The 23,243-nt window shown below is 34.9% G+C and overlaps 1 protein-coding gene across 2 annotated transcripts in view; it reads left to right on the plus strand.

Moving 5' to 3' along the window:
* The window catches only part of LOC145722851 (uncharacterized), a 186,679-nt gene that overhangs the window by 25,366 nt on the left and 138,070 nt on the right, over positions 1 to 23,243 (plus strand). For both annotated transcript variants that reach the window (XM_081827487.1, XM_081827488.1), the window contains exon 2: positions 17,421 to 17,522. In XM_081827487.1, the coding sequence (XP_081683613.1) occupies positions 17,421 to 17,522 (102 nt within the window). The remainder of the gene's footprint in view (positions 1 to 17,420; positions 17,523 to 23,243) is intronic.

Below are 23,243 nucleotides of genomic sequence, written 5' to 3' on the forward strand. Positions count from 1 at the left end.
TTTAGTAAAATTCCACCTGGATCGGGGAAGTTTCCTTTCTGAACTTTTCCTTTATGGATAGCAGCTTATACCTATTAATTTGTAGAACCTGATGATACCACACAGAGTGATTTAGGTATGGGAAGTTTTAGCAATGAAAAAAACTAATAATACCTGGAAAAACAGTGTGTGTATGTTTATTTAATAATGAAACATTATAATTTCAATATCAATTAATTTGCTTATTTGCAAAAAGAAATAGACCAAAGCATACAAGAGAAATTTAAAAAAAAAAAATCCTCTTTTTCCTAATATGTGCACTCACTCAATTTGAACTGGTTCTGATATTTTTCCCTTCAAACTTTTGTCTGCATCATTTCATCAGGATTTAAGTTATCTAAGTTCCAGTGGTCTATTTAATGTATGCTTTTCCTATTTCTATTATTCCTACCTCTACTTCCACTTTGCCTCTGCCTCTACCTTTACCTCTACTTCTACTTCTACTCCTACTTCTACTTGTAGAAGGGGTTTGATGTGGAAGTCCTGGTGTTTACCTATTTTGGTGATGATACTTTGCCGACTCTAAATAGTTCATAGTGTCTTTATCGGTCCTTTATGTTTCTTCTCTTGGCTTTTTCTTTTCTTTCTGGTAAGCATCAGTTGTGGGTTGAATAGTGCCCCCCTAAAATGTTCATTCATCCAGAATCTCAGAAATAGTATCTTTGCAGCTATAATTAAGGTAAGAATTGAGATGAGATCATACTGGATTAGAGTGGACCCTAAATTCAATGAGAGTGTCCTTGTAAGAGACAGAAAAGGAATACAGAGAAGACAGTGTGAAAAAGGAGCAGAGACTGGAGTGATGTATTTACAAGCCAAAGAACAACAGAGATAGCTGACAGCCACCGGAAGCCAGAGGGGTGAGGCACGGAAGGGATATTCCCTTAGAGCCTTCAAAGGGAAGCAACCCTCCTGACATCTTGATTTCAGACTTCTGGCCTCCAGAGCTGAAATGGAATATGTTTTTATTGTTTCAAGCCACCCAATTTGTGGTAATTGGTTATGACAGCTCTAGGAAACTACTACAGTGTCTTCCTGGCTCACCAGGCAACAACCAGAGTAGCCCCTCTGAGCTCTGCCTTCAGGAGAGCAGGCCAGTGTTGTTCCTGAGAGTTCCTTGATTCTAATTTCCCTCTCCTAAGGCTGTCCTCAACGCAAACTACAAACTAGCTACCTTTGAAAAGAGCCACATTCTTTTAAGGTGTGATAGAATTATAGTCCAAATTCAGGCTTCTCCTGCCTAATTTCTTCATTCATAATTTTGCGCAAATATATCAGACATACTTAACCCTTCCTTATTTCTGGTAATGGAGAGGAATAAAAGAATTTTTAACCTACTTTTAGGTTTTTAACCTATGACTTTCTTAAAGCATTTTCTGAAATTACAAGGCCAGCTGCATCCAGTGTAGCTCCAGAAACCCTAACATACTATTTAAAAGAATGTGGGCTCCATAACTTGTCCTTTTCTCTATTTAATTTCTGCTGAAGAATTTCACTGAATCCTTTGGGTATCTCCATTTCATTCATTAATGAGTCCTGGGGATATGAAATGAATGATGGGACTAAACTGTCGGGCAGGAGAGAAATACTGTGGATTTTTTTCCCTGTGTGATATTGCTTTTTTCATCTTAACTCTCTTGCTTCAGGTCCCTGTCATATTAGCCCTATATTTTCAAAAAAGGACTAAATAGAGGCTTACTGTTAATTTATTTTGGTTTCCTACTTAATGTTAACTCATTCCCACTTTCATTGTTAGGTTTTATGCTCTTATTCTAAGTTTGTTGGCAGGTTATAATAAATTGCTTTAAATTATAATGATTTGGGTTTTTAGGCCTTTTGGGTGAATTATTAATGTTAATGACAGAGGAAAAGAAAGCTTATTATTTAGTTTTATTTTTGATAACTCTCTATGAAGCAATTCTTAAGTAAATTTTAGGATGCGATAGAAAAGTAATTTGCATTTAATAGTCCATGTTCTAGCTTTTGGAAATATCTGCATAACATAATTTTTTTGTTGCTTTTTTGTTGACATAGATTGCTGTTTCACTTTAGAGTAGCCCCATAATTCACTTAAATGAAGGGTTTGCATTCTGTTTTACTTGGAGAAGAAAGAGAAGCCAACTTCCACATTGGTATATTGACTATGTGTTGTGCATCTCTGTGATACACTTGTTCATTCATGCAATATATGTTTATTGGTCAACTTTAAGTGTCAACACTCCAACTATAACCACTATCAACTATTTTACTTCTTTATCCCCAGTCCATCCACCAGTTCTCTATCCCTTGTTAAGACTGGTGGTATTGTTACTCATAAGATTGTTCAAAATAGAAACCTTCAGCTAATCCTCAGTATTTCTTTTGCCCCACATTTCCACATCTGGTTGGTCACCAATTCCTGTCAGTTCCTTCTAAGTATCACCCAGATTTTTCCTTTCTCCTCAACTCTGCTGTGCATGTCTTAGTTTGGGCCCATCATCTCTGATGCTTTATTAACAACTCACATCTAATGCTACCACTCCCTTCCTAGCTAACTACGTACTAGTATTTTCCTGTAATTAAGAGAGTATTTATGAGCTTTTAAATCACTGGACCTTTTCATCTTCAATGAGACTTTTTTTCATTTGAAAGCTTTGCTTTGTTGAGAGATGAAAGGATTTTCTAGATTCAGAAATATCTCTTTATAGATTTTGCCTTTACACACTTTTTGGTCCAGCCAGACCAAATAGCATCATAGAATTTTACCTGCCTGTAGGCATAGATTGCTGTTTTACTGTTAGTTAGACCTCATAATTCACTTAAATGAATGACTATCCATTCTGTTTTACTGAGAAAAAGAAGATAAGCCAACTTCTGATAATGGCATATTGACTCTACGTTTCATATCACACTGTTGGGAGAGTCACCTGGAGAGAAGAAGAGAGGGGCAGGACCGGAGATGTGAATGGCCAGGTTCCAACCTTATGGTTGCAACTATTGGGATGTGAAAATTCTAGAACAACCCACATAGATTTTGAGGAATCATGGAAAGCTGGAACCAGTGCCCTGCCTTCCTGAGTATGCTTGGAGAGACTGCAAGTCTCTTGAAGAAGATCCCCATCCAGCATCGGCCTGCTACCAGCAGGGAGCTGGAGGAAAGTATCTAGACCAATGTACCAGGATAGTCTTCCCAGTTACCCATGATCAGAATGTGGTTGCAAGAGACCAAGAAGTTCCCATCTGCCCCAGTGGGAGTATGTGAAAGCTTGGAGGGCACAGGTAAATTAGGTGCAGTGTGGGTTGGGACAAGGTAGTCAGTGACATGGTACCCCAAAAGACCCCCAAAACTGCCACACCTCAATGCACATCAGTACAATCATCTCGATGAAGGTTAGCAAGGTCTCAGAAGAAAGCATGCTCACTGGAGACCTATCTTCTGTCTCCTTGAAAAGCTCCAATGTCCTGCTACCAGAGGCAAACCCAGAACTGAGGAGGCAGAGGAGAGACTCTGCTCCAAGCAGAAGAATCAGCTTTGATAGGGAGTTTAAACTTTGAATTGGTTCAAATGTGTGGCATTTTTAAGCCAGAAGAAACCAAATTATTCTTTTTTTTTAAAAGATTTTTATTTATTTACTTGAGAGAGAGAAAGAGAGAGAGCATGAGAGGGGGGAGGGTCAGAGGGAGAAGCAGACTCCCTGCTGAGCAGGGAGCCCAATGTGGGACTCGATCCTGGGACTCCAGGATCATGACCTGAGCCAAAAGCAGTTGCTTAACCAACTGAGCACCCAGGCTCCCCGAAACCAAATTATTCATAACTGACACATTTTTATTCTTTTGTCATCAGCTAGAATGAAGATTCATAGGAAATGAAAAAGCTGTTTCCTTGTCCTTCCCCTCACCACAGATCTGAGCGAATCTGAATAAATTTAGACCCAACTACAATTTATCATATGCACACCTCCACAGAATCCCTCTTACCTGTAGTATGAAAGTCACACTCCTTTGTGGGCCATAAGCAAGTTCTCTATTCTCATCTCCTAACATTGCCATTCTCAATCCCTGCATTCCAGGTGTTCTGAAATTCTCCTTAAATTGGGAACCCAACGTTGCTTCACTCCTTTGGGGCACTGTATATGCCCTCTTTGGACCTGGAGTGTCCTTTTCCTGGACTACACATGCCAACTCATTTATCAAGATGTAAAGAACACAGCACTGTCTTTTCCACACTTCTGTTTCTACATATATTTTCTTGCAGCTCTGTTTCTACATACTTGCCTGCTACTACAAGACCAGCCCAGTTCTTAGTGGTAAGTAGGCAGACAAAACACTACCAACAATGTTTGTTAAATGACTTAACTAATGACACTCATAAAATTTTGTAACAGAACTGTTTTGTGTTTACCGTGTATTTCTTCTAAACACCCCACTGAACTTTCCTTTATGCTTGTCAAATAATTGGTTTTAACTCCAATCTCTTAGTCACAAAAACAGTAAAGCTATGGTTAGTGAAATTTTAACTCATTTAAAAGCATTTAAATGCATTACACTAATGGCCATTAATATTCTCTCTCTAAAACACTTCCTGGTTTAAAATAAGTAATTTCAAATTAATCATCATTTAATAAGATTTCTATCACTTTAAAGCTTTATGCTTTGACCCTGACTAAAGACAAGAGATTTAAACCTTGTTTTGGGGTGGATATATACATGACCTCTAAGAATATAACTCCTATCCTTAAATGAAATAAACCAGAAATAGTCATAGGAGGAAGAAAGCAGAATGAATAGTTTACCAAAATGTGACCCTTCAATGTGTTCCACAGTTCAGCCTCAGAGTATAAAGGAAAAATTAGTCCCAGGGAGCTTGGTATTAGGACTTACTTTAAAAATCACTGGCTTTAATAAAAAAAAAAAAAGTGCTGGCTTTATATAAACCAAAACATAACAGTGCTTATAAAATAATATCTTCAGAGACCACTTTCAAACACTGAGTTAATGTCATACCTTTTGTATATACATATGTGCGTATATTCTAGAAGAATTCAAAATGATATGAGGAAACTTAATCCTATAGTATTCTAAAGGTGTTTACAGCCAGAAAACCTGAGTTTTAATCCTATATTTACTATTAGTTAGCTAGATGACCTTAAGCAAATTAACTTCCCTAGGTATGGGGTGTGACAAAGGATCACCAAGTTACTTCATGAGTTGTAATTGTTGGCATCTAAATCAAAACCTCAAAATATCAGATTAAAGGCAAGTAAAAACAGATACTCGAGAAGTATAAAATGGAAACAATAAAATTAAAAGGGCAAATGGCATAGATTTCAAAATCTAGGCAGTAGGCAAGCAATCTGAGTTTGTGAAAAGAAATACTATACCTCATATTTTCAATAAAGCTAATGCCATCTCAGTTTCTTTTCTTGGAACTTAATAACATATTTACAGACTAGGGCAATATTTTCAAATCTAGGTCAGTTCTAAAGTGTGCGTGTATGTGTATATATATATATATATATATATATATATATATATATATATATATATATATATAGGCACCTGGATGGCTCAGTTGGTTAAGCAACTGACTGGGTTTCAGCTCAGGTCGTGATCTCAGGGTTGTGAGATCAAGCCCTGCATCAGGCTCCATGCTCAGCACAGTCTGCTTGAGATTTTCCTCCTCTCCCCCCACCATTCTCCCTGCTCTCTCTCTCTCTCAAATAAAATAAGTAAATAAAATCTTTAAAGTGTATATATGATATTTTATTTATATACTTCATATATATGCTATATGTATATGTATGTATATAGTCTCTCTATATATAGTTTAGCTTACGTTCCAATTATTATGAATTTTGTGTCGAAAATTCTAAGATCACAGTATCATATCCTTTCTTTTATAATCCTTTCTTGCTTTTCTTTTTTTGACTTTACAGTCTATGCAGGGGAACTCAAAATGGAATATGTGCCACCCTGTGGTGGGCAAGATAGTGAATGTGTTGGGGTGAAGGAAGAAGGCATTTGAACTTCCACTAATTATTTTTTGTGTCATTTTTTTCTAATTTATGTGGAAAGTAAGTTTTATAATATTTATGGTAAGAGGAGTGCAAATATAACAATTTAAATAAAGAATATACACAAATCGTGAGTACATGATCGCAAGATTTATACTGGTAGAGCTGTGTAGAGAAGCTGAAAACTCTTCCGGGAGAGATGACAGACATTAAAGATTTCTTTCCTTCTGAGATCTGTCTATCAATGTACCTATCTAGATATACATCCAGTTTATATATTCGTGTTTTATTGTGAAATTTAAATATGGTCAATAAAGAACACTTGAAGAATACAAAATATGTAAGAGGACCGGTAAATGGCATAATCTTCATGTTTCACCATCCATTTACTCATACACAGTGTTCTTTCAAAATCATAATATCATTAAAAAAATCTACTATAATTGTACATGCCCAGGATACGTCACATGAAGATGAGAAATTTCTAAAACTACCTATGATTATTTCTTTGGAGAATTGAATGAGTTGTCATAACACTTTTTTAGTTTTTGTTAGAATATACTTTTAGAAAGTGAAGGCTTCTGCTATTCGACTAGGTTAGCATCCAGGTTTACAAGACATCTCAGAAATATTACTTACGGGATGGTGCATAAGCTTGCAATGAAAAGAGATGATTTTCTTATTTAATCCTAGAAAAATAATCAGTATCATGTTGACCAGTAATTGAAGCAATTAGTCTTCTGTACTAGATGTACATACCTCCAACAGCGTCAACTAGAACCCTTGATCATTCTTTCTACATGAACCATCTGAACCTGGTTCCCAGATGAGCAGATCTTTTGGTAATTTTTGATGTTGTGATTTTGGTTGTTGTTGACATTAGGCATCCTGCTCTCCAGACATTATAAAGATATTTTGGTGAGGAAGAGTAGTTTCTAAGAGTGACTTTTACTTGTACTTTTCTCTCCTAGAAAAGGGGACTTGGTGCTCATTCTCCTTTATTCTCATTCTCTCATTTAAGGCAATAAATATTTAAGTGATTCAAATGTACAAAGCACTATGCCAGATATAATCTGGATATCCTGGACAACCTTTTCTCGCTGCATTTTACTTTCAAAATGTCTTGACTTGCTATTTTCCATGGACTTTGCTATATATCTTATTAGCATCCTATGAACATGAAATTTACCTAACTGAGCTCTCTTGAGAATAAATGTATTTTAAAATCTGACTTGTTATAATATTTTGAAACTTTTTAGTCTGACACATATTCTAAAGGCTATTTATTTCTTCTGAGAGACTTTGGCTTCACTGAGGATAAGGTGAGCCATGAGGACTGGAGTGAATCCTCAGCTTGAATGACAAAGCCTAAGACTGAGATAAAAAGCAATGGCTTCGGTGGTTAGTGTCTTTTTAAATGTAAAAGTTAAAGCTCTCTTTTCAAATAAAGTGCAAAACTTTCAAAATTAAAAAAAATATTATTAAATGTGACAACTACCTATTTGATAGCTTTCTGTGGAAACATGATCAATTATTGTTTATACCAGTAATTCTTAAATTATGCATTCTTATTCTACAAACTGAACTATAGATGTTCTATTGCTTAACCAAATGACAGTCATCTTCCCTATTTTTCTGAAAATATTACTTTAATGAATATAATTTTCTGAATTTATATTTCTTTCCTTTGTTACCTCATCTATAAAATGAGGATAATACTAAGGTCTAACTCCTAGACCTATCGAGAGGATTAAATGAGTTACTAGGTGCCAAGTGCTGAGTAAAGTACCTGGTATGTGTGCTCAAAATATGTACATCTGTTCTTAAACTTTTGATAACTACTTTCACTCACCTGATCGTCTTAAGAAACAACACAATTTACAAGCTCTTATCAAATGAATACAATGGGAATTATGAAATAGCCATGCATTTTAGTTCAACATTTTGTTTATTTCTATTGACAATTGTGCCTGTAAAGTTTATTCCATATTACTCACATTTTATAAACTTGGCAATACAAGTGCCTTAGCTGAACATAATTAGATTAAGTGGATGAATGATTTTCTGCCATGAACAAGTATCCTAAAAACTGAACACATTCCGAAACATTGTTTATATCTCTCCTTGAATTTCCTTCTATTTGAGAAATCTTTTGAGCGCACACATCCAAGGGTCACTACAAAAATCTAGGTTAAGTTTTTCTAGCAACTTGTCTTAAACCTTGAGTTTGTATACCTTTTCCTTTTCTTACTCCCTAGCAGAGTGTAGAGGGCTATCTTCCTTTCTCCTCTGCCTCAGTTTCCCTGTCTTTCTATCCATTGAAAGAGGGAGAAAAGAGAGCTCTTATTCACAAAGTGGAACTGTCCTTCCCTAGGAGTGAGGCCGATATTTTCCCTGTCCTTAATTAGAAAAGTTATTTTCAGCTCCCCTTTTCATTTCACTTGGAGAATGTTTCACTTCAGAGTCCTCGTATTACATGTTGCTTCTCTGTCTACCAGCTTCAACACCCGGATTTGGCCCTTAAGACCTCCTAAATTAAATGCTGTTAAAGGCAACAAATCTCTCTCCACAAGAGTAATATTTGAGAGATTTAAAATAAATAAAATAATTCGACTGGTTTTAAAACTAAAATGTTGAGGGATTTTTCTTAGTTTATTTTTGTTTTTGTTTAATTGCACTGATGATAATCGTATTGGGATTATGTACTTTGATAAGGGCCATCCCTCTCTATATAGGCAATCCTGTTTTCTGGATCCCCCCACATTCAGAAATAATTTGATTATTATTAACTACTCAGATTCTCTAGGCTTCAAGCTTAGATTTCAATGAATATTACAGGATTTTTTTTTTTTTAAAGAAATGACAAAGAATAACTAAGAGAGTCTAAATAGTTTAAAATTAGGCCTTGGGCATATTGGTCAGTTTATTTTCATGGTTATGAGATCCTTGTCTTATTCAATGTAGTGAAAATTCAATACCTTAGGCAGTTGGCCCAAGTTTGATTTTTAGGCATTTTGATTTATAAATTGAATTCTATGTAACCTTTACAGGATTCCCAACTCCATTATCATGTTATTACTTTTGTAATGTGTTTTGAGCACTGCCAATGTGTTCAGAATTGAAAAGCATATTAAAGTGAGCCTATTCCCACAATGGTCTAAACATTTTAGCTGAACTTTTTATTTTTCCACCTCCGCACATTTCGAAAATGATGCTGTATAATATTTTTCCCCAAATAGATAGAAGTTCCTTTCAAAGTAAGTGTTATGTGAGAGTTCTCATTTGCTAGTGTTGCTAGACTCTCATGACGTTCTTTGGGGGTCCTTAATGGTAGCCTAAGGTGACAGCCATCGTCCCATCATCATCACTCACATCTTTTAGAATGTTTAGGCCCTGTTATAAGAAATGATCTTTGAAGTGTCCTTATTTTCCTCCAGTATCTCTGTATGGAAAATGGCCATTTTTACTTTCAGATTTCTAAATTTTCTTGTTGATCTATGTCCATATCCTACTAATGAATGTGTCCACCTGAATACATTACAAATTTATTAAGAGACCAGAAACTCAAATAAACTTCTTTGTCTTTCAAGTGTTCCTCTCTTTTAACTTTTCTAACCATTGTAGATGATGCTCCAGTTGTTCATTTCCCAGGGAAGCTCCAAGAGTCACTTTAAGGTGATTATCTTTTTATCTTCAGGCTCACTGAATCATTGAATCCTTGCTCTACTTCCAGGCCCACAAGACTATTATGTCTGAAATTTTGACTATATAATAATAGATTCAGGATACCCAGGGTTTAGTTATAATTTGCATGTCATTCACTTAACTAAGAGGCACAGAATTTTATACTGACTTTCAGGTTTCATTTTGTCATATTAGGCTTGTCAAATTTGGGGAAACTATTACTTAGGTTTCACCCAGAGCCATTTAGGCTGATTTGAAAAACTGGTGTATTCAAACTGAGTATGGCACATATTCATTCCTTATTTTGCACTCCCATGGCTCAGCCCTACATCCAGTTGCCAATACATTTGGAAGCAATTTATTAGCTTATTAAATTGCATATGTGAGGATCAGATAAAAACAAAATATTTCTAATCACTATTTGGTAACTGAAAAACTTGGTTGGTAGTGATGTTTAGCTTACTCGGTCAAAGATCAAACAGCAAGAATCTCTCTATCATTGTTTTTACATTGACAATAATCAACCACTGAGCCATGCTTGACCTTTGTAAAGTGGTTCGTTGAAATAAGCAGAAAGCATTTTCCAATTCTGAATTGGATGTTTAGGATGAATGTTAGAGTAATGCCTGTGAATAACGAAGATGATCTTAACAATTATGGCTCACTATTTGTTCACAGTCCAGTGTTAAAATAACACTTAAAAGCTTAATGCTGTCTTCACCAATAAACTTTAACTCTTTCTTCATCCTCCTGGTATATTTTTAAATGAAGAAAGTTTCTGGTAGCTGCTGAAGTTTAAAGGAGATGTGGAGGCGTGGCTAAACAGTTGAAGAAGTAATGATTGGCTGAAAAATAAATCTTAGTATGTAACATTGCTAAAAAGTAATAAATTTGGGGGGAAGAAAATTAGCTTAGTATTCAAAAATGTTTATTTAGTGATTGGAAACATTTGTGAGCAATTTGTTTCTGAACATTTCATTTAATGACAGAAGCAAAATTTTAATATTACTAAAATGTTGCCAAATAATTTGCAGAGGCATAAATGACAAAAATTAGTCTAAAAAATTGAAAGTCTGAATAGTTAACAAAAATTCAAAAAATCCAAAAAGGCTATAAAACTATTCCAAGATTTGCTGAAATTACCCAGTCTCCTCAGCCCAATTGTACCAATAGTGCATTTTGATAAATAGGCAAAAATGCTGAAAGGCATATACAGAGTTGCACTTCATCATTCCCATGATGTACCAACATTATAATCCCCTTTACTCCTCCTGAAAGACACCCAAAGATCATACCTCCTTGTAAACACTGAACTTAGGCTATAAGGCATAAATGTCTCAGGAATTTCTTAGAGTTCTGGAATACCAGACTTTGGAGTTGGGTGGAAACAGGTAAGGTTGACAGGATCTTGTTCATAAGAGATTTAAACCAACTGGCTTTCCCATGTATTGAATAATAAAGAGGGTGGGAGTGACCTAGTAACACCATAGAGTAGGGAAGTGCCACCTTGTAGGGTGGCGAAAGTACAGCATGGCTGGGGTGGAGTTTTAGACTCTTTATGTATTTCTCTGCTAGGGCTGCTGTAACAAAGTACCGCAAACTGGGTGGTATAAACAACATAAATTTATTCTCTCACAGTTCTGGAAGCTAGAAGTCTAAGATCAAGTTGTTGAGAAGGTCGGTTCCTTCTGAAGCCTGTGAGGAAATATCAATCCTAGCTTCTGGTGGTTTGCTGGCAATCATTGGCATTTCTTGGCTTGTAGAAGGATTGATTACCCTGCAACGCACATGGGTAGTGCGCCTCACTGCTGTGGGCATGATATGCTCCTGCCTTTTGGGTCTCTGTCAATATTGCTTCTGAAATTTGCATGTGTCTCCATGACACTCTATCATCCTTATAAGGATTGATTCTGAATGCCCTTTTCGTCATTTCACTCTCCTCTGAATCATAGTCTTATGCATGTGCAGCTTCTTCCTAGGGACTAGGTCACACACCTGAATCTAGCTGAAAAGGATGCTGAGAAAAATTTCTGACTTCTAACTTGGGGAGATGGCACTCAGATGGTGAGAATCCTTCAAATATAGGAAAGGTATATTAAGTGAGCTGAGATACCAGAAACCTTGTGAAAATGTTCATTTCATATTCCATTTTAGGCAACTACCATACATTCCTCATCTTTTTCGCTTAATGATGGTCATGTTGGTTGACTCCAACTCCCTGTTCCAATAAAATAACTTGGTAATGGACAATCTCTTTCTCTGAGATATATTTGAGTTATAAGGTATATTACCCATTTTATGAGATACTGCTAAGCTTCTGAGAATATTGGCACCAACAGTCAGTCAGGATATCAGTTTCTCCAAACACTTGCTAAATATTTTTCATTTTTTATGTAAAGTGTTTTATGATTGCTGTGTTAATTGTATACCTGATTATTAGTGAGGTTGAACATCTCTTTATATGTATTTTAGATATTTTAGTTTCTCCTTCTAGATGTTTTCATTTATATTTTTGCCCATCTTCTTTCCATCTTTTCTATCTTTCTTTTGCTCATTTACAGGAGTTCATTGTATATTTTAGATATCAATCTTTTGTTTTTCTAAGGATTTAAAAATATTTTCTCCCATTAGATCACATTTTTAACTTTGTGATGTTTTGCTAAAGAAAAATCTTTAATTTTGATGTTGTCAAATCTTTTGATTTTTCACCTTATGCTTTGTAATTTGGGGATCTTGTTAAATAAAGAAGGTCACTGAACAAGTGTCCTATCTTTTTGCTTTTAGAAGTTACTTTTATTCTTCTTTAGCATTTTACCCTTCACCTTTATTTATTTATTTATTTAATCTATCAGGTGTTTCATTATATATGAAGTGAGAGAGGAGTCCAGCTTATTTTTTTCATATTGAGTCAGGTTTTTTTTCATTGCTCTCTGTTAAATCACCCCCTGATTTGTGGTGCTACCTTTTAGTTTCCATACTTAGATGGATTTTTTTTCAAACTTTCAAGTGTGTTCAATTTCTTCTCTATGTGTGAACTTGCCTTAGTATTACATTGTTATTATTTTAAAAACTATTCCTAGAATTCTGCAGAAATATTTGATCTCTTGTTAGATGAGCTCTTCCATCTTTTCTCTTATTTTTCCAGAACTCACTCAGATATTCATGAATCTTTATTTTTCCATATAGATTTTAATAATATGTTGGTTTTCTTAGAAAATCTCTATGCAGTTTAATTTGTATTATATTTATAGGTTAAATCAGGTAGAATTTTCATTCCATTCAGAATGTAATATTTCTATTTTTCTTTGGGTCTTTCAAGTTTTAAAAGTTTCATTCTAAAGGTCATGGACATTTCTATTAGGATAATGCCTAGATATTTAATAGTTTTGTTTACATTGTGAATGATGTCTACTTTTTCTATTTGGTTATTGTTGATATAGAGGAATGATAGTTGAATTTTACTGAATTTTATCTGGCAACTATTGCTTCTATATAATTCTTCTAAGTAGATGATCAAATTACCAAAAATAATAATTTTGTCTCTTTAACCACATTTGAGGATTGAAAAAAATTGATTTTAAAATATTTATCTAGTTTTGGGGCTCCCAAGTGGCTCAGTCAGTTAAGCGTCTGCCTTCAGCTCAGGTCATGAGTCCAGGGTCTTGGGATGGAGCCCCACATCGGGCTCCCTGCTCAGCGGGGAGTCTGCTTCTCCTTTTTCTTCTGCTCCTCCCCACCTCTTGTGCTCAATCTCTCTCTCTCTCTGAAATAAATAAACTTAAAAAAAAATAAAATATTTATCTTGTTTTAATGTAAAAGGGGAAATTAAAATTTCCATCTTATATAATGTTTATGTAAATTTTGGCAGGTAGTATTGTTTTTTTCAAGTGAAATAAGTTCCTTTCTATTCCTAGTATATCATAAATATGTTTTGATATAGTTTGGTACTTATTCTTAATTTAGTGACATAATCATGTGAATTTTTTTCATCTTTTAGTTTGTTCATGTGAGAAATTGTATTTTTATGCTTGTTGATATCAAACCATCCTTGAATTCTTAGGCCATGCCTGATCATGATGTATAATTTTAATACATATTTTTGACAAAGTTAGCTAATAGTCAATTCAGAATTTTTCTTTCTGTAAGACTATTATTTTCTTTTATTTTATTGTCTACACAATTTTGAAATTAAGCTTATATTAACCTTTTCAAAACTTTCTGTCTTTTGTCTGGAACAACTCGTATAACAGCGATTATTGATATTATGGAAGAACAGCCATCTGAGCTTGGAGATTTTGAAGATCTTTGATTAGCATTTTAATTCCTTTGGAGGGAGGTATTATCCTTATTGAAATAATAAGAAAAATTGCTATGATATCTACTCATCCTTACCTCCTACATCTCTTGTGCTATTATTGCATTTATTTAATTTTTTGACCAAATACTTCTATCAAGAAAATTTTCAAAGACATTTTAAGGGCAAATGTTCTGAGGCCTTATATGGCTGAAAATATCTTTAATTTTCAATTTTAAATAAAAGCTTAGCAGAACACTAAATTTTAGCTTCAAAGTTCTGTTCCTTCAGTTAGGAAAACATTATTTGATTGTTTTTTGTATTCAGTATTCCTTTTAGAAGCAAAAAAATTTAGGATTCTTTTTCTTTTAAGGTCTTCTGCTCTTTCAGGAAGTTTTTGTAATTTTTTCCCATTTTTGAAATTATTAAATTTTACTGTATTGTGGTCAGAATATTTCTTTACTTTTCTATTTTGATTGCTACCCTGAGTCATTTCATTTGAGATTTTTCATTTTCCTTTAATTATGGAGAATTGTCAATTGTTATTTCTTCAAATATTTCCTTTCCTCCACATATTTTTTTACTTTAAAACACTGCTGTTATATGTATGTTGATACTTTCTCCTCTATCTTTTATACTTCTCAATTTTTTTAAATTTATTTTTTATATTTACTTCCTTTCTGATGGCTTCTGTGAGTGTTGTTTGATCTGTCTTATTGCTATCTCTTCATTCTTTGCATGTAACTTTTTTGCTCTTCAACCAACGTAGGAAGTTCTGTCTATCAGTTATAGTTTTTACTTCTAGTGTTTCCTACTGGCTTTTCTTTATAATTGCTTTTCATTCTTCATGTAATTACTGTTATCCCTTATCTTTTTGAAAACATCTATTAATTTGACATGCATTGTTTAGATTATTAATTCAGTTTCATCTAATACAGTTTGTCAGTTAAGTGTGTGTGTGTGTGAGTGTGTGTGTGATAGTGATTGGGCTATTTCAGTGGTTATTATTTTCTTCAAAAGTTCATTGTCTCTAGAGATGAGTAGTAACTTTGGCTGACTATATGTATTTTCCTTTGCAGATAGGGATGAGGAATGCTAAAGAACCTTCCTTGGCATGCTCTTCTACTTGTGAGTCTAAGAACAGGGGGTAGATGGGACCTGTCTTGGAAAAGGAGCCTCTGCTTTTAAAGTAGGTCTAGATCACCCTCCATTTGCCACACCCCAATAGACCTCTCTGGGCCTCAGGGAATTTCCTTGAACATTCCTATGGACACTGTTATTTACTTACATGACCTAGAAGTCATGATAGTAACTAACAGGGGGTGAGGGCTGAATGTCTTCCTTCTTCCTGCAAATGTTACCTACCTCTTACCTTAGCCAGCTAGAGCCCCACCCTGATATTGCCATACCACCTAGCTGCTGACATTGCTGTGCATCTTCTTTGCATGGGAGATGGTGGGCACTGATCCACCCAAGTAATTTGAAAAGAAAAAAGAATTCAGCTAAAAAACCACCCCTCACAACCATTCCCCAAAGCCTTTTAGTGCTCTTATACTTCAAAATCTTCTATCTTCCTAGAGTTTTCCTGTCATTTTAAAATATTATATTCCCAGAACTACCAATACCCCCCTTGATTTTGTTCATCTTTAGGTTTGGGTACAAGGGAGGGTGACAGCTGCCTATGTTTATTCATTATCTTGTCAAGGACCCTTGATTTCATTTTCTTCATTTAAATTTGAAGGGATGGTGATGATGGTCACTGGTTATTGACTCTTCTATTTCTTTGGACCTGCTTGTCTATCCCTCAGTTTTTCTTTTGGCAACATCATTACTACTTATAATTATTTTCATTATCACATATTTGTATTCCCGTGTTGTTTGTTACATATTCCACAAATTCCCCAAAGAAAATCCTTTCTCAGATTTTAGATTGATTTTGTATTTCATGACAATGATTTCAGGGTTCATAGACTGAATCATAATTTCAGCTGTTTCGAACTCATAAATCAGTATTACTAAGGTGTATCTGAAGAACTAAAACACTTTTCTTGCAAATCTGAGTGATAATATGGGCCTCAGGATTGCCCTGGAATATGGATGAGAACCGACCATTTAGGAACAAATATTCTGGCTGGTAACAGACAGCCAGCCAAACGCAGCCCCTGATAAAGATAAATAACCTGTACTCAGGGAAATTTTTTGCATCATTAAACATGGTGAACATATTAGCTGGCAGGGGGTGGAGCCGAGTCCCCAAAGAGATAAATCTAAATTATGTGCGCTGTAGTGATCATAACAGTAATGCACCATCTTGGCTAACTAGCTGACATCAATGGGGAAGGGAATTTCAGATTTAAATGAACCAAACTAAAAAGCATTTCAGTGCACATACAGATTAATTGGAGCATATTCATGAACTTTTCAGCCCTATTATGCCTTTTTTTTTTTTTGACTGGTGCCAAATACAAAGAGCTTAGAATTTTCCTGTCAAACCTTGCATCTTTGTTTCTTCTTTTCACTTTCTTATGCAGCTTGATTAATTACTCTCCAATTTGCTCTGCATTAATCTCCCTCCTACACAGTTGTATCAGTACTTGCCAAAATCTCTTTGCGTGTGTGCAACTGAGATGGATAATATAAGTTCAGTGACATTTCTCTTACGTGAGTCAATAAAAGTCATTTGTTAATACTGTACTTTTGAAACACAGAATATCCCAAATTAAAAGTTAAGAAGCTCTGCTAATTGCTTCAGAAGACACATCTGATTGATAATATAACCAATGTGAAAAATGTGAGACAGCTTTCTTATAATCAAATTTGATTTTGTCATTCACTGTTATTTGTGTTAGACAATCTCTTGATGGTAAGGTACCTGCCTATACTGAAAAATCACAATATCTGATTTTCTTTCATTCAGTTCCCTTTGTACCTCTGAGAAGTTATAGTACTATTCTAGTAAATGGAGAGGAAAAACACTATTGGTTTGAGGAGATATACATGATCATGTCTGTCTTAATTCATAGTCGTTGTGCCAATGCACAATCATGTAGTAGGTGCTCAGTCAATATTTGTTGACTAAAATTTGTTGACTAAATGAATGAGTAATTTTCAAAAAGGATTATTTTCTCTCTATGATAAGAAACAATTTCTGTAAACTTGGGGACAGTGAGGGGAGTAGCAGTCAAAGTTGACTTACCATTTTAACCAGAGAGAAAACTACTTGAAATCGATACCACCAAATCATTTCTTATTGATTGACTTTTCCCATGTTTGTGGCTATGCCACTCATTTTCATCAAGTTTATTTGTTAAAGGCAAATTACCAAAATAGTCAATCATGGAAAAATATCTAAAGATAATCTGGGTTTGAATTACATTTCAACTGCTTGCTGGAAAACCTCTTTCTTTCAGCTTCTTCAAAAGATGTGATAGGACACTTGGCACCTGGGGCTGTCATGACGGTTATATGAACGAACCATCATGTGCGCTGGTACCTTGCACAATATGCAGAAGGTAAGCAGCACTGCACATCATTTCCTTTCCTCCTGCTTCCCTGCTCTTCTGAGTGCAAGATGACATTTTCTAAATTATAATAATTTTATTTAGAATACTAAGAGTTTCCATAGATAATGAATATGCTTTTATATTTAATTGTTCTTAATTTTAAAAGATGACTATAAGGATGCTAAAGCATAAACCAGGAACCTGTCATATTGAAAATAAATAAGATTTAAAACCTACTTTCTATCTAATCCTTTTCTTCTAGAAATGACAACTTAACCTAATCTTATTTTCCCCTCATTACTGGGTAAAATGCTTCTTTCTAGTTCTCCTGGAATCTGTTACAAATCAATTGCTGATTTCAGTTGCTTGGCCTCTGGCAGGTTGTCTTTTGCCTTCCTGATCGCTAGTAATTTTTGTATCTTCCAACAACAGAGAGCACATTTACTTTTCTGGTCTATATTGGAAGGTGGAGTTATGCTCTCCTGCCCCCTTGCATGTGTCTACAAAATGGGGAATATTAACAACATACACGCCTTTTGTTCTTGGCTTTCTTTTAATAATGAAAACCCTATTTACTGCCCCTCTGTCCTTGACTCTCCTCTTCCGAGTGCAAACACACGCTTATATGAAGGAAATTCACCAAGTTGTCTGCCTTCATAGCAAGATCTCTTTCACCTCTTTCAAACCTGACCTTCTACCAGATTTCCCTCTAGGGTAATCAGTCTGAATATTTTTCAATGCATTTATATCTATCTAGGTTGTTGAATAGAAAGATAAAGAGGTTTCATCTTTAAAAGTTATGCAAGTGGAACAGTTTAGCTTGAGGAAAAAGGAACAAAAATTTAGCAAATGGAATTATCGTGGCTCAGTTACTTTGTGTTAGCCAGATGTACTCTGAATAAAACATCTAGTTTGGCTCTTTATTTATCCAAAAGAAGTTTGTAAAGAAGTGAGATTTATTAGAATTTTTTTTTCCTTTTAACTTTGATATCAAGAGATTTAGCCCAAGTATAATAAGACTTTAGGGATTCAGCACAGGAAATGATTATTAGGGAAGCAAACTTCATTCGTATTTAGGTCGGTCCAACTTAGACTATTTTAGGGCAACCTACTTAATGCCCAGTACAAAAGTCGTATGAGAGAGATACTATCTTTCTTAGTTCAGAACCAAATTCTTAGATTTGCTCATTGCATCTAATTATTACCACTTTGGAACATCCTTATTCCCTACAGTTGTTCTTATCCTAGTCCCACCTTGTATGAAAGACTTGTCTTCAATGTCCATTGATGATAGGCCTGGTTCTTCTCTACTTCCTTGCCTACCCCCTAGCGTCCCTGGGCATAAAGACCTTCCCAGGGATTTATTTTAATTCTCTTGATTCAAGAATGAGACCTAGACAGGTGATTCAGAAAGAGATTTACTCTATCTCTCTATGTAGCAAAGGTGTTAAGAAAGGCATGTAAAAATTTCTTCTTTAGGGTGCCTGGGTGGCTCAGTCAGTTAAGTGTCTGTCTTTGTTTTTTTTTTTTTTTTTAATATTTTATTTATTTGACAAATATCGAGAGAGGGAACACAAGTAGGGGCAGAGGGAGAGGGAGAAGCAGGCTTCCCGCGGAGCAGGGAGCCCGATGCGGGGCTCGATCCCAGGACCCTGGGATCATGACCTGAGCCGAAGGCAGACGCTTAACAACTGAGCCACCCAGGTGCCCCAAGTGTCTGTCTTTGGCTCAGGTCATGATCCTAGGGTCCTGAGATTGAGCTCCACCTGCTTGTGTTCTCTTTCTTTGTCCAATAAATAAATAAAAAATTTTTAAAAGCTAGAAACATTTCTTCTTTACAGAATGTCATTTATAAATTAGGAATTAATGTGGTGTACCGGTGAGTTAGGGAGACATTAGGTCTCTTTATGCATATTGCTTAATATCCTAGTTTTAAGTGATAACTTGCAAAACACATTTCTTGTAACTTTGCTACAAAAACCTCTGATAGAACCAGAAAGTACACTACATTCTATGAGGTAACTACTTGCATATTAGAAATGATCTACTATGTCTGCTATCATTAGTTTGATTGTTTTTGGACAATTTTTTATCATATTCTTTTTGTTTTGTTTATAGCATCCTTAATTGGACCCTTGTTATCATTATACTCTTTTCCCCTTTTTTTTCCAGTAGGAGCTACAAAGAACTTTTATCTTTTATTGAAGTGTAGTTGACATACAATGTTATATTAGTTTCCAGTGTACAACATACTGATTTGACAACTCTATGCCTTACACTATGCTCTCCACCATTGTAGCTACCATCTGTCACCATACAACAATATTATAATACCATTCACTATATTCTCTATGCTGGACCTTTTATCCCCATGACTTGTTCATTCCATAATTAGAAGCCTATATCTCCCATTCCCCTTCACCCATTTTACCCATCCCCCATCTCCTTCCCTGTGGCAGCCATTCAGTTTGTTCTCTGTATTTATGGGTCTATTTCTACTTTTTGTTTCTTCATTTGTTTTTTAGACTCCACATATAAGTAAAATTATATGGTATTTGTATTTCTTTGTCTGAGTTATTTCATTTAGTATAATACCCTCTAAGTCCATCCATGTTGTCACAAGTGGCAAAATCTCATTCTTTTTATGGCTGAGTAATATTCCATTGTGTGTGTGTGTGTGTGTCCTTTGGACACTTGAATTGCTTCCATACCTTTGTTATTGCAAATATTGCTGCAATAAACATAAACATAAGGATACATATATCTTTTTGAATTGGTGCTTGTGAAGAACTTTTTTTTTTTTTTAAGATTTTATTTATTTATTTGACAGAGAGAGAGAGCACACAAGCAGGGGGAGCAGAAGGCAGAGAGAGAGGGAGAAGCAGGCTCCCCGATGAGCAGGGAGCCTGATGTGGGGCTGGATCCCAGGACCCTAGGATCATGACCTGGGCTGAAGGCAGATGCTTAACTGACTAGCCACCCAAGTGCCCCTGTGAAGAACCTTTTTAAAATCAAATTACTTTAAGAAAAGAAAGTACAGAACAATAGCAAACTTTTAGATATTTACATGGTTTAAATATCACATAACTCTGGGGCAAAGTATGTATATTTAGGTTTGGGTTTATATCTTGCCACATAAAAAGATTAAATAATATGGTAATGATAGTTGGTTTGCTTGAATTAGGTACCAAACATTTGTTGCACATCATATTTGATTTTGGTTTTCTCCTAAATTTTTTTCAATTTATAATCTTTAAGCTATAAGGCAGTTCCATCTGCCTTCCTCTTTTTAAAAAGTTATTTATTAAGGTAATCCATTAAGTATGATTAGTATAATATCTAGTACTGAGTTAAGCATTCAATACGGTAGCTATTATTATTATTGTTATTGTTATTATGACATCTCAGAATATCTTTGCAACTATACTTGCTTGAAATTTATTATAGTTCATGGATCTGAGGATTGGTGTCTTTTGTTCATTATGGAAAATTTTCAGCCATTATCTCTTCAAATATTACTTTGCTTTCATTCTTTCTATTGCTTCCCTCTAAAATTTTGATGGATGTATATTAGACATTCTCATTTTATCTTTTATGAGTGTTAAGCTGTATTTCATGTTTTCCAACTCAATCTCTCTGTGCTGCATTGAGTATAATTTCATGTGCTCTAGCTTCCAGTGCACTATAACTGTTCATTTCAGTGTCATCTCCTATCCTCTTATCTAATAAGTTTCTAATTTCAATAAATTTCTAATTTTTAAAAGTTTTATTTAGTTGTTCAATAAATCTTTCTGGTAATTTTTTGATAATTATCATATAATTATGTTTTCAATTCTGTCTTAATTTTTAAAATATATTGACATACTTATTTTATGGTTTATATTTGATAATTGTTATATATCATTTGTACTTGGATTGTTGCTTCTACTGTCTCATGTAATTATGTATTTGGTTGTTTATTTTCTGAGAGCTTCTGTTTAATGGAACTTTCTCTGTGGAAATTATTTGAAAACTCCATTTTTGTTACTTTTTGAGGGTGTTTTTACTTGTTAGTAGCTAGTACCAAAATATGTCTTCTTTTAATTATAATTATAATTATTATAATTATTAACTTGAACTTCATTTCTTTTGGACCGTATAAAAAGAATGAATATGAATATGAATAATTTTCCTTGATATTTTTCTCTGCTGGTTAGAGTTTATATTTATTCCTCCTTTCCATGGCTTCCAGGTTTATTTTCTTACTTTTCTCTTCCATGGCCCCTTCAGTACTGATACTCCCGATCAGCAGTTCTCAGCCAAGGGTGATTTTGCCTCTACAGGGGTCATTTGGCAAAGTCTGGAGACATTTTTGGTTATTAGAACTAGGGGAAGGTGCCAGTGGCATCTAGCGGGTAGAGGCCAGGAGACTTCCAACGAAGAATTATCTGGCTCACAATATCAGTAGTCACTAATCAGAAGCTGAGAAACCATGTTCTAGGTCAAACAGGTTTGGTAGGTGCCACAGGACAGCCAATGGCTTCAACTTTCTTCCCTGGACTGTTCTGTCTTTTTCTAGCCTTGGGGATTTCCTTACTTTCTGGAAAGTTCATCCATGTACTTAAAATGACTTCAAAACTAGTTTAATAACTTTAAAAATATTTAATATTTAGATTATCCTGTCTGTTATTTTGCTTGACTTGGTTCTCTCCTTCTTCAGTGGCTGCAGAATGTTTTGTTGTTTGCCTGAATGGTACTTTGATGCGTCTTTAGTTATGGACTTCTAGTTTTTAATTACTTGTTATTACAAACAATGCTTCAATGCATATTTGTCTATATAAGAATATATCTATAAAATACACACTTAAGAGTATAAATGCTGGGTATGTGCATTTTAAATTTTGATAAATACTGTCATATTCTCCACCTAGGATTTTTCAGTTTACCCTCCCTCTAGCATTTTATCAGAGCAACTTTTTTCTTACATAGGTTCAAATTCAAACTGAAAGATTAAAAAATGAATCTCATGATACACAAATATAGAAAGAATGAGCCTTCATATAACCATCAGTCAAATTCTACAATTATCAGGATTTTGTCCCATTTGTTTCTGTGATCTTCCTGCTATTTTTTTGTTTTTTTCTTTTTTATTTCTGAAGCATTTTAAAAAGATCCAGACATCATTTTATTTCATCCTTATACTTGAACAAGTATCTCTAAAACATGTGAACATTTTATTGTATAACCACAATGCCATAATCATAATGACTATGTACTGCTCATATCATCTAATAAAAAGTCATAAGGAAATTTCTCCAAATGCAAGAAAAGATTGTTCTTTTATAATTGATTTGTTTGAATCAAGGCCTATACAAGGTCCACTCATTACATTTGGTTTTCATGCCTGCTAACCTTCCTTCAAATTAGAACAGTATCTTTCCTTTTGACCCACTGCCATTGATGGATGGAAACCACATCAGTTGTCTTGGGGTGCCTGGGTGGCTCATTCGTTAAGCGTCTGCCTTGGGCTCAGGTCATGATCCCAGAGTCCTGGGATCGAGCCCAGCATCGGGGCTCTCTGCTCTGCGGGAAGCCTGCTTCTCCCTCTCCCACTCCCCCTGCTTGTGTTTCCTCTCTTGCTGTCTCTCTCTGTCAAATAAATAAATAAAATCTTAAAAAAAAAAAAAAAAAGAAACCACATCAATTGTCCTTTGCAGAGTCTTACATTTTGGATTTGTGTGTTTGCTTCCT

The sequence above is a fragment of the Leptonychotes weddellii genome, chromosome 8, assembly GCF_054177405.1.
Source record: "Leptonychotes weddellii isolate Sample4059 chromosome 8, ASM5417740v2, whole genome shotgun sequence".
NCBI lineage: Eukaryota > Metazoa > Chordata > Mammalia > Carnivora > Phocidae > Leptonychotes > Leptonychotes weddellii.